At 37.2% G+C, this 13,267-nt stretch overlaps 1 protein-coding gene across 19 annotated transcripts in view; it reads right to left on the bottom strand.

The window, feature by feature from the left end:
- AFDN (afadin, adherens junction formation factor) overlaps positions 1-13,267 on the bottom strand; it is a 116,402-nt gene that overhangs the window by 2,192 nt on the left and 100,943 nt on the right. For 6 of the 19 annotated variants that reach the window (XM_059841498.1, XM_059841499.1, XM_059841501.1 and 3 more), the window contains 3 exons: positions 7,412-7,546; positions 4,711-5,227; positions 727-805 (listed from right to left, as the gene is read on the bottom strand). In XM_059841498.1, coding sequence (XP_059697481.1) covers positions 727-805; positions 4,711-5,227; positions 7,412-7,546 — 731 coding nt within the window. Of the gene's footprint in view, positions 1-726; positions 806-4,710; positions 5,228-7,411; positions 7,547-13,267 lie in introns of those variants that run through there. The other 13 variants (XM_059841507.1, XM_059841508.1, XM_059841515.1 and 10 more) reach the window with 5 other exon arrangements.

Raw genomic sequence — 13,267 nt, 5'->3', positions numbered from 1 at the left:
AAAAAATAATTTTTATATTTCTCATCTACAAGAGCCTTAAATATAATCATTCTTGATGACATGTAATGACAGCTTCTTTGACTACAGCAAAGTTCTGTGTTCTGAAAGGTTTTGCTCCTCCACACATACCTTAAACTCTGACATCGTGCTACCACTTAAGAGAAATTCATGACTTGACCATTAATTGCATGTCAAAATAAATGGAAATGCTTGCCAATTTCCAACATGGATGGCAGGTTATAAACTAAGGCTCTGCCTGTGTTAGCATAGCATTACTGCTTTGGCTAGAGTAGTCTTCTGTGGTGGCACATTTCTAAGAATAAGCGCTGGAAGACAAACCTTTTCTTGTCCCATTATCAGTATGCTACATGGTAAAGCCTGTATGAGGTATATATACAGCTAAATCTTTTATGCTTATTACAAGTTTTTAAGAATCCCACTGGAGAGATACTGTTCAGATTTATAAATACATCTAAACCAGCTGAAGTTGCTCGTATACAGTGATCATTTGGTTAACTTGTAGTGCCAAAACTTGTTGCTGTTCAGCAGTGCTTCAGATCATCTAAGGACTTGCAGAGAGAACTTAGTTGTGTTTTATAGTAACCCATAACAGAGCCAACAGCAGAACTCTGGAGTAGCCCCCAGAGATACAACGATGACAACAGAAAATACTGCAGAAGCTAGCCAAGTCAGTTGTATAGAAGTTGATAGACTCCTGTATATCACCTTTTAGATCTTTTGTCTCTTGGATCCCGATAAACTTCCCCAGCAGCTGCTCCTGTAGATCCAGTGTATGAATTTACTCCTTATGCAAAAGAAAGAAGTAAATTTAAGGACAGCAGCTACAACACAGAAGTTTTATACTGTATTCCTTCAAAAAGGTGCAGTGCTTCTTTCAAGAAACAATCTCAAATGAGAATCATAAATAATCAGAGCTCATGTGACTTCTAGAATATTTAATTCCAGTACTAATAAATTTAAACCCTCTTAAAATGGTCTGTTTTATTAATTCCTAATTTTGAGTCAAAACCCATTTTGTTTAGATTATCCAGCACATGCCAAATCATGATCTTTATCTTACTATGCCTTATTGTAAAACAGATACTAGAGGCTGTTCAAGGAGAACAACAGAAAGAGCAACACTCTCCATTATCCTGCGACAAACTTCACAGGAAGTAAGTTAGCTGTAGCTCCTCTCTTTCTGAGGCTAAAAGTAAGCAAAGATTAGTATATACCATCTTTGCAATTCAGCAGAATAAAATCTTAGCACCTGTTAAGTCTGATACACTGAAACTGCACCACTCAGAAGATGGCCCTTTCCTCCCACCCCTGAATTTAAATTTCAAGTCTTGCAGCACTGCACCTTTAAGTTGATAAAACACACAAGTTTTACACATTATATTAATTCCTTGTAAAGGTCACAAGACAAAACCTTTTATTTCCAATCAGAAATTTAATAATTTAATTTATATATTTAAGACCATATTCTCTTAACTGTCAGGAAAAGAGTAAAAAGAAGTGTTGCACACTACTCAGATTTGTCTTCAGACAGTTCTGATCTCAATATCATTCATGTTATGTCTTGTGAACCTTCTTTGGTACAAAAGGAGATGTTTGCTTCTTCCACTGGTACATCTAACTTCTCAGAAATATTCAGTAATTCTGAGCGAGGCTAGAACATATAAGCCAATTTAGCTAATGTGTTCTAGGCCAAATTTTTTCCACCAAAAATTTGCAGCAAACCAAATCATACTAGGTATGCCAAAAATCTTTATAGATTTTTTTTCCTCTCAGTTGTGAGTCTTACATTCCTGTAAGTACTGCCTTCCCTACTTTGAAAAGCTTGTGGCTGGATCCACAAGCTGTGGCTCATGGTTTCATTTGCGTTTGGATAGTGGTTTTAATTTGAGTGTTGACTTTTTCCTTGGTGAGCTGACAGACCCAATGGTCTTTAAGACCCAGTGGAAGAAAGCACGAGAGCAAAATTTGCAGAAGCATGGTTTACTAGAGTTAACACTCAGAACAGGAAAGAGCTGTAAAGGACAGGAATGTAACAGAGTCAGCGAGATGGGAGATGGTCAAACTGCACAGTGAATTCTGCATTTTGTGCAAACGGCTTTGTACGTTACGCAGGCAGTCTTCATAGAAGCTTGAGCAATCAAGTGAAGTTAACCTGTTCTCATGGCTATTTTAAAAATTATGAAATAAGAGTATTCAGAATTAGTTCTATGGTTTATGAATTAGGCTATTAAAGGCGAAGCATCATACTACAATTTTCCTTAATTGTTACCAAAAACCTAACCGAATCTTTGTAAATTGTCCTTTTGACAGTTTTCAGGAAAAATAAATGTGCACAAACAATACCACTGAACATTTCACTTGCCTGAGATTCATTTTTCAATTAATATTAACAGAAAGCAGAATTAGAAATGCAATATATACTAAATAGCATTCTGGGTTGTGGATGATGGGAGGCAGGGAGTGTGGTGGTGACAACTAGTGACTCATGGCTCTAGGGTTGCCTAATTCATTACATGTACAGCCTTCAAAGTGCCAAAAAGGGAAGGGAAGCAATGGCTTTTGCAAGCCTACGTACTGTAATGGAAGGCACATTTTACTTTTTATTACAGTCAGTTTCAAATAAGAATTCCTAGAAAAAGAAAGTCCTTCGAAAGAAAAAAAATTAAGTACAGACATAAAGCAGCCATATTTCATGTCAGAAGCCTGCTATTTCAGAATATTCTTAATTCTTTGTGATATCTAGTGTTCAAAAGCTGAAGTCCTCCTGGTACAAAATTGGCTGTGGGTTTATCAGTGATTTCACATGCACGGTAGTAGGCATTATGGTAGCACACAGCAGGTAGTGTCCAGAATTATACTCCAGTCTAATGAAAACATACTCAAAAGCTAAAACATTCCCTCACCTTCCTTTAAGATTCAGAACCTATTACAGACCCAGACAGGAGTAACAGTGGGTTTGTATAAGAGAGGCTATTACCACAGAGACTACTACATCCTGAGATCTCATTTTTTTTAATGCAAGTTGGGTGTTGAGCTGACCACAAACAGTGGAACTACTGATCATCAATTGCACCAGTGGGACAATAATTATAACTGAGCTAAACCATCCCTTCAGTAATATTAAAAACTACACAATACAGTGAACAGCTTCTCTTCAGCACTGGAAGCAGTTCAACGGTAGCAGAAGCTAACCTGACCTGAAAAGGAAAGGATGCTAATTTTCCTTGCTGGAAAATGATGACTTGAGCCTCAACTGAACAGGATGTGGACAAGTAGTTCAGTGGCCTTGTATATATCCTAAATCAGATTCACGTATTATTGCAGTTGGATTATACTTGCTTCTAATAGATGGAACCTATTTGGAGGCTCATATCCTCCCCTATGCTCAGGGCACACTGCTGAATAAAGCAAGTGAGTGATTTTCCTAATTTGTTAGGTGGCCAAAAAAGTGATGAGGGATGTAACACACTATAGGATTCCACCTGTGCCACTGAGACTTGAATCCAGCAAACAAGTTGACCATTCAGCTAGAAGCCAGCATAAACACCTTCTCTTGGGATCTCAGGTCACTTGCTACCTTTTTCATTTTAGAAGCATGAATTGATCCCATAGAATTGGTTGTCAGGCACTTGTTAACTGCCAGTGCAAGTAAAAAGAATAAACTAGGAGAATGTCATGGCCACCACCTTCAAAAGAATATAGAAGAAAACAAATGGAGACGTAACAGCAGATGCTGCTGTTTAAAGACAAAGTATTATATCAATAAAGTGCAATCTTATCAGAGTGAGACATACTCAAAGAAGTATACAAGATTTCTCCTATACAGCAGCAGTTTAAAAAAAAATCCCCAGACTTTGGACTGAATTAGCTTTGAATACAAGAGTATAGTTCAACTAGTACTCTGCAGGCAAAATATGGTGCTGAAGTTACTGGCAGCTAGAACTCTAAGTGAAATTAAACTTCATTATGGTTGGCTTGGAGTTATACAACAACAAGATGAGGAGTCAAAGAAACATAAAGGTATAGAAGGGAAGGAGTAAAGCAAACAGTACTAAGATGAAATTTAGATTTTTGTCTCTCTGCAAGGAAACTGCGTTGTACAAACCAGAAATTCAGGAATGGTGCCTAATACATGAAACTAACTGCAAGACCTGTATTTCTCTTGGTGCTTGTGTATTTAAGATCTACATCTACAAATGTAATTTTTAAAGCCATTTGCACACACTAATTAAAGAGAGAGAACCCTGGTACCAAAAACAAAGCAGAAGATAAGTTCCGTCCACGAACCCATTAGGAGAGATTTCCTGTGTTCAAGAAAGGTGCACTTCCAGATGTTCTGAGTAAACAGCAGTCAGTCATACAAAACAAATCACTTAGAGATACACAGTGAAAGCCAAAACCAACAGTACTTCAAACTGATTGAGTAGCAGTTAAAATAATTTCTGATTCATACATGAAAGATGGAATTTTTTTCTTTTGAAAAGTTTGGGTAAAGAGAAGAAAATTTGAGAGATCAAAATAATTAAAAATTGAAGGATTCATATTAATACAAAGATTTAAGTTAGATCACCAGAGTGAAAATAGTGATTAAGGGAGGGGGAAATCACAAAATAAGTGATTCAATCTATAGCCCTGGAGTTGAAAATACAAGGACAGTTTTGTAGAGATGACTTATTTCATTGTTTCTACCTTTAGAGCTGCTGGCATGGATGAAACTTGGTTTGTTTGATGGGGGCAGGGGCTGGCTTTTTTTGACAGTAGTACTGTTGGCATTGACAGAAGATGACTGGAATGAGTTGGAAAGAAAGATGCCATCTGAAACTGGGCGAGGCTGGCGGGAGGGCTGCTGTGGCTTAAGGGTGGCAGGAGGAAAGTCACCATAAGATTTTCTTGTGCTGGAGTACTTATCCTGACCTGCTAGATTGGAATCCTCCTCCTCATCATCATCATCATTGTAAGCAACAAACTTGGCAGTATAAATCGTGTCAGGGGAGAGGACCTGTGTTTTGAGGTAAGAGGTGTTTCGCTGAGGTGGGGGAGGAGGAGCGTTAGATGAAGGGGTTGGGGATGGGAGTTCATATTCCCGTGGAAGTGGAGGTCTGTACAGACCAGGCTCGTCAGGTTCCAGCAATCTTCGTTCAGCTTCATCGTGCTGCCTGCGCCTTTCAGCCTCTAAGCGACTGTAATACTCCTCTTCCTGGCGCCTCTGAAAGCCCAGAGGAAACAGAAACACAGTGGTCAGGCATTTCAATCCATGAGATTTAAACTTTCCATCACTGAGCTACAAATATCTTCTGTCAATCTTTTTTGTCTCATTTTCTGGCTATAAGCAGGGCATCTATACAGACTCATACAAAGATTATTTACTTCTAAGAGTGAATGATTTTCATGGGTGCACTGGTGTTTGGCCAGTGGTCAAACCGTCACATTTGCAAAAACCAGCAGCCATCCAGTAACACAGTGTAGCTGTTATTTACAGATTTACCACTGCCTGTGGTCACTAAAGAAACTGCCTGTGTAAACTAAGGGCATTCCAACATTTATTACTCACACTGTAAATACAGTTAATAAGGTGCAAATTTACTAAACCTGTAGAGAATCTGTTGGAGAGGAATATAACTAACATTAACTACCACCTTAAAAAAGGAACTTTGTAATTTTGTTTCATGCTTATACAATGTAAATTAGTCAAAAGAACCTTGGAATGGATGACTCCTAACAAAGTTTTTAGTATAAACACCAGGAAAACTACTTTCACACAAAAAAATTATTACAAAGAACTTTTCCAAAACAGGCATCAAACAAATACTGTTAAAAGGCATTTGAAACAGAAACTATGCTAATGATATTTATATGAGGTTAGTGACCATTTAAAAGGTCATGAAATATCTTCTATGTATTCTTCCTCTTTAAGACTGTTCTGTTTTTAAACTAAATAACATTTAATTCTATTCAGTTCTTGTCTCAGGCACATTGTAAATTAATACAAGGGTTTATTCAGTAGTTTGATAACACATGAGGTGTATTTGGGAACTGTATGTACATTACAAAACCCTTTGAGTATAAGCATAGCATAATTTCTGCTGGGAATATATGACATTTGAAATAACCATAATTTCTGGTTTTAATCCACGTTTTAAAAAATCCACACTAATGCTTATCTGTCCAACACTGAGTCAGTTATCCTGAAAAAAAAATAAATAGATCTGATCTTGTTCATTGCAGCAAAGACATGAAACTCATCTCCTTGCACTACTCTCTAAAACCATTTTACTGATGGTATTGAGTTCTGAGTTGGTAGAAATATCACAGTCAACATCTGTCAGTGAAAACTCGTTCAAGTGTGATCCAAATGTCATTTGGCTGCCTCATTGTCAGAAGTTAAGAAAGCCATAGTTGTTTTCTCTTGGTTGCATTTTTTAAGGTCTCTACAGCCTACTTTTAAAAACCTTCCGCACTCCAGATACACCTTCCTCACTTCTCTTATTACCACCTCTTCCACTCATCAAACCATACTGTTTATGGGAAAGAATTTAACAAAGCCTGAAAAATAAATGAACAAAGTTAATGTATCTAAAGTTTGGGGGCTTTTTAAATGTATCTGCTCAATCTTCTAAGATGAACGACTTTAAAAGCTAGCCTTCTTTCTGAAGTCAGTGTTACTAACAGGCAAACTGAACAGAAGGAACTGCTTTCTCTAGGAACAAAAAAAGTCTTAAGAAACATGCTGAGTCAAATAAGTTGCTTTGTCTTCTAGTTTTATCAGTAAAGCTTCTCATATTCATGTATAATGTTTCAACGGAACCCTACTACCCTTTATATTTATAATTTGACTGCACACTCATCTCTGAAATGATTTACTTGCTTTGTAGAAACCACTGCCCTCCCACTGTCCAAACATAAAAAACAATATGGAATATTTATCACTACTCCATCATATTTCATACTTCTCTCTGTATCTATATTAAAAAAAACTACAGAAATATCTAAGTGCCATCTACTGGGACACAGGAAAACCCAACAGCACTAACTGAGCCATAATAAAAAAGGTATGCAATTTAAGATGGGAGCTGAAGGGAAACAGGAAGTACCTTATTTCTTCCATGATTTTCAGAAAGGCTCTGAAGGTAAGAGCCTTGCCACTGCTAAAAACCATCAGGTACTAAGCAGTACTATTTCTGCAATACCAGTCAACTCCAGCCAGCCAGCAGGAATGGGCTATTTGTTTAATTCCTTTTTGGTTTGGACAGGCAAATTGAAGCCTTGGGCCATGACCCTTATCACCAGGGCTACTGTGTTTAAACCCTGCTGACCCAACACTGAGCTGGTACTGGCCAGGCTGAAGAGGAAAGGCCTGCAAGAACCCCTGTGGCACTCAGAAGACCACAACCTTTTCTTCAGCCTCTCTCCTGGTCCGCTCCTCCTCTTGCTGTCTGCGCTCTTCTTCCTGCCTGGCCCTGTCTTCTGCTTCTCGTTTCCGCATTTCTTCCAATTGTTGCTGCCGTCTGCGTTCTTCATCCTGTAACTAACAGAGACACAATTTTAATTGGTCACTCACATGGGCAAGATGGGTCAAAAATGGAACTAAATACTGGCATCTAAAAACAACTCATTCAGCAGAAAATGCTATGCTACAGATCCATCAATATAATTTCCAGTCATTACAAGTATGCTTTGTTATACTGGCTTGCCTAAAATCCCTAAGAGAAAAAAAAAAAAAAAAGCAAAATAGAGGCGCACAGAACTATATACATTAAAACATAAATTACACAGGGAGACATTTTTAGCAGTCATGTATGAACCCCCAGAAGAAGACCAAGGTGACAGAGCTTCAACAACCAGAGTCTCATTGGTACAATAAAATGAAATTAAATACTTGGAACCAAAAGTCCACAGCTCCAGCAGTCAATTGTTTTTTTCATTTTGGATTAGAATTCAAGCACCGGAAAATCATGACTCATTAGTCAAAGGGTCAATCCATTTAAAGTAACAGGCTCATTCAGCAAGTTTGCAAATATTCTCAGGAAATAAAATCTCCCACTGTATCTGCAGCAGATGGGTTTTGGAAAAAGGAGAGAGTGAAGGAAAGAAAACTTTTGACTACTGGGATGAAACAGCTCACAAGAACAACTCATGTCCGACAGACAATACTGGTTTATATACACGCATGATGCTGCACAGATAGGAAAACTGAGCACAATCCAAACTTTGCATGATTCCTTAAAGCTAACAGTATATAAGCCCTTGATGGACAGGAATATTCACTGGCACAGTAATACAAGTAGAAATTAACTGGACTACATACTGTGTTATTTCTTACTGTCGCCTATGTTTTAAAGTATTTTTTTTCCTCCACATATTTTTTTTAAAATCCTTATTAGTACAAATCAACAAATTATTTGATCTTGCTGCATGTAACAGGGATACTTTTCTACTCCTGGATTTTATTTTACAATCCAAATTCACTTACAGAGTAAGACCCTTAAGACACACAGCAGTACAAGAGAGAAAGAGAAATTAAATAGACTTTGTGAGGGCAACCCCCATACAAGTATCTTCCTCCCCATTTAAATAATAAAATAGTATAAAGCGTTTGGTTAATTTTTTTACAATTATTTCCCCCCATTGTTCATTTCTGAGCATGAAAGCTAAAGAACAAAATTAGTTTGATATATGTATTTTAGAGGATGCTACCTCCAAGTAAATTCCCCTTATTTAGGGCTAAAACTTTGTCATTCCTAACTGAAAACAAAGATAAAGATCAAGCTCAGTTTGCACTGCAGAGCAGGGAATGGAGTAGTTAACCAACTCCCTACTTGGATTAAGACTTCTTGTCTTAGTTATTAGAAAGACATTATTTTAGGAAAGGATAAATATTGCTGTCAAAAGGAAAGACAGCTAGTAATTCACATGAGTTTGTAGAAGAGAAGTCATTTCCTCTTAATAATAATAATAATAATAATAATAAAAGAAATTTAAAAAAAAAAGGCAAGCAAAAACTACATGGTGAGAAAATACAGGAAAATTCCTGTCCCAACTATATTAGAAAAACACCTGAACATGGCAGTTACTGCTCCCAGGTTATGGCATGGATGCCTTACTGCTTAGCAGCAAATATTCCTATTCAAAAGCACTCAAATGGTAAAGAATTTCAAGCTAAATTATAGAGAAAGAAGAACTGGTTTATTTAATTGTCTTCTGACCATAACTAAAGAAAGAAGGCAAAAGTTACCAAGCTGCCTAGCTGGGAATTGTTGTTAGCATCTGAATCGTAAGAAATGTGAAGACAACTGTATTCAGGTCAGAGGCTATTCTAAACATAATACCTATAGGAAAATGGCTAAAAATTGCATGGAAGGCAGAAATAAGAATACAGAAACTATTAAGAGATGGCATTTCATTTCCTGATGATCACTAATTAGTTTCCATTTTGGAGCATTCTCAGATGAAGGCAGGGATCAGTGGGATGATGAGGTATGTCAGAGCACTTGAAGGAATGTGTCTATAATTCTGTGTGTACAATGGTACCCAGTTCTAACTTCACCCCAAATTTTCAAGATGCAAAGGAAAATTAGCTTTGCATCCCACTTCTAGTGAGAGGGCTGTAAGATTCCCAGGTTGAGTATTTTGATTGGGGGCTTCTCTATCCCAATCAGTTTTTCTCTTGTTTAAAAGTCATGTTTTCACCATACTTCCATTATCTCCTCCAAAGCCACGTGTTTATATTTTAACAGGGAAGAACAACTAATTTGTACAGCCAGAATGATGGAGAAGAGCATTCTCCCAGCTGTAACTGAGCAAAGCAGCTGAGCACAAAGCACCTATTCTTTTCCCCTGTTTTGACCCAGAGATCCACTGCAAAGTGCCAACCATTTGCTCAGCCACACAACTTTGTCTCCCTGTTGCCAACATACACTCGCAGCACTACTCCTACACCTAGGAGAGCACAGAAGTCCACATTTCTTCCGAGCTACTGCTCCTGGTAAAGGGGTCAGTGGGCTGATCCTATCAGGAAAGTTAAGATATTCATAGGACTGGCAGGCCATTCTCAAATCCAGGAAGTCTCAAATTTCAGAAAACATTAATTTCTCCAAGCACTGCTTGTAACACTCTAAAAGATGCTCCAGGAGAACTTTAAATTTATACCTATTTATTTAATGACAGCTAAAAAGCTGTGTCAGATCTCACAGGACTTGGGGAATTTAAAAAACAAACACTATCTAAGCTGACAATTCTTGTATTAATTGTTCATAACCTTCTTTCAGCTTTGTAATTAGCAGAACAGCTATCAACAATGCTCACTTTAGATATACAAAAAAAGCATAAAACATAACAAAGTTTTGTTGGTTTGGGGTTTTTTTTAGAAACAAAGTAGCAATTACTTGGGTATATGAAGTGGCATTGTTTAGAAGCATTTATGTCTCGAAAGTCATGTGAATGGGATAAAAACAACGAAATTACGAAAAAGTGGTATTTGCTGGGTATAGTGTTCAACTATTTTAGAATTAGCTTGGTGTCTTTTTTTAAAGCTAAATCTATGAACATCATAAATCATAAACTGATTCAGGCCATGCCTCCATCTAGCCCAGTATTCTGCTGTCTCTGACCATGGCAAAAAGAGCTGTACATGAGCCTGGCCTTTTCTTCTACCATTCCCCCAGCATTCAGCACACTACTAGAGATGTCAGCTGGTACAGCCTTGTCTAATCCTCTGAGCAGCTGTTTGCAGGCATGATGTCTTTGCATTTGTCTAATCCATTTTTCAAGCTGGTGATACCGTCTGCCTTCACAACCTCCTGTTGCTGAAAGATCCAGATGTTTGCAGTCTGCTTGGAAAAGCATTCTATCTATCTAGCTGCAGCTCCAGGAATCAAGGTTTGAGCAAAAAAATATAGGTAGTAATTAGAAAATATTGATAAGATACTATGTCTGAAAAATCCATGACTCCTGGCTTGTCCTTAAATTCAAGAAGGTGAAATGCTTCACCTGTTCCACTGCTGTAAACTGTTTAACACTCACATAACACACGATACAAAACCGAGCACCTTAGATTTTATAAGTTACCAGAAGTATGTATTTTAAAAGGTGCTTTTCTTCTTCATAAGGCAGTGCTGAATATTGAAATCCATATTTTGAACCGACACATTGACAATTTTTCCAAGCAGCACAAATTAAAATTTACTAACATCCCCTTTCTTTTAGAACTAGTACATTAATTACACAGAAATTGATTTGAAGGGAATGTGTTTCTGCTCTGGAAGACTACAAAACTCCTTTTCCATGCCCAATGAGTGCAATAAAATACAAAATTAGCTGGAATCATAGCAATTGCTGCTCCAGTTTGAAAGCCTGTCATGTTTTAGATGCAAGAGAATGGTATTAACCAATTGAAACTAAAATTATATTGTAACTTAACGATTGCATGCTTATGCAACCGACTTGGAAATGTCAGTTTGGAAGTGATTTCTGAGTTTACAATCCATTTTTATGTTAATGTGCCAAAACTAAACACCTGTAACACCTGCAAACAACAGGGTGTTAGCATGTGCTGAATAAGTATGCTGTACTATTAGGCTCTCAGTACAATTTCCCTTCAAACTGTAAAGAAGTGTTCTTAGAGCTCTTCTAAAATCTGCATGGGTGAGCAAGGGAAAGGAAACAATCTTACATCACAGCCTGTTCATTCAAAGTTATTAGTAAGATTTTGTAAACAAAATTGCACAAATCAGCAGATACAGTTTTATGTTAGATCACTGCTGCAACAAACAAATCAAGTCTGCAAGCAGAACAAAACTTCTAAGAGGAAGGAAACACAGGGAAAGGAATCACCATATCTGAAAACATTCAAATGCATGCTTGCAGTTAACTTACTGCTTACAGTATCATAATGATCTCTGAACACCCAAAGATGCCAAATCATCATCCAAAGCACATAGGGCTGTTATTAATAATAATAAGGAACTGAAATGGGAAAGAGATATTGAAGAGAAAGAAATAAACATACCAAATCTAGAACAGAGATTGCTGGCACAGCAGTCTGCTGCAGGTAGTAAGAAAGGGGAAAAAAAAGAAAGATGCATAGCGTAAATAAAGATAGGTTAGATATGTGCTATTTCAAAAGCATTTTCTTTTATTTGTTTAGTTGGCTGCTTTAGAAAGAGGAACTGAATGGACATAAATGTGAAATACAGAAATTAAAACAAATAAACCAAAATATCCAAATAATCCACCTCAGTAGTTCCACAAAGATGCTACTTAACTGCATCTCTAAAAGCAAAATGTAATCAAAATGATTCAGTTCAAGACAACTGTTACTTTTTAGTTTCAAAATGTTCCAAAAAGCTGGAAGAATTTCATGCACGAATAGTGTTATAAAGCCGGCACTTGTAGAGAAGACTAATATTGTTATGCAATACAACTGGCTTTTTTTTTTATTAACATGTGGCTTTCTTAGCCTTGCCACAGTAAAATTTTTAAGACACTGTTTGTTATAATGGCAGTTACACATGAATTTTTTATGCCCATAGGTAACTGTCTACGTGCCACAAATTGCCTGTTAGCAATGCTGGACTTTAGGGAAGCCTGTTTGCCAAATACATATTTAGCTTTTCCTTTCTTCAGTTCCCAAGTTTGAGGTATCTATTGTTTTACACAGTAATAAAGTTAGGCATAAGGGGAAAAAAAAGGAAAGCAATGCAGACTGCAGCGAATATGAGAGGAGTAAGTTTAGGAAATGAAGCTGCCAAAACAATCGTGAACTCAAATCCTACTCAAGCCACTAGCTATTTCTGAATGTCAAAACAAGCATGTCCAAACATTTCTCAGGAATTAAACACTGCTTATCACAGAATTAAGTCAACTTTTCAAGACAAACACGCAGAAGACACTGAACATATTACAGAGCTAGCTTTTAAGCCTGGAAAAGCATAGCTATTGTTATGCAATTTTGGAATCCATGCTGTTATTCAGGAAAGAACAGATTTTCCTATAGACACTACTTCTCAATAACAGGAGATTTATCAGAGTCTTGGGAGACAACAGCCACCAGCAAGTGGTTAAAAATTTCACCATACTATTCAGTTGTATTATCTTATTACATATATTATGAGCTTTCACAGAACTGAAGCTAAGGTAAGCAAACCTCAGGTGCTGATTAAACTGGACACCATGAAAAATCCAGGCCTGTAGGAGTTGGAGCTCTAGACAGGGTGTATTAGCTATTATACCACCCAAAACCACACAGCTC

Source organism: Haemorhous mexicanus, chromosome 3 (assembly GCF_027477595.1).
Source record: "Haemorhous mexicanus isolate bHaeMex1 chromosome 3, bHaeMex1.pri, whole genome shotgun sequence".
Classification (NCBI taxonomy): Eukaryota; Metazoa; Chordata; class Aves; order Passeriformes; family Fringillidae; genus Haemorhous; species Haemorhous mexicanus.
This window is presented reverse-complemented; position numbering and strand designations above follow the sequence as displayed.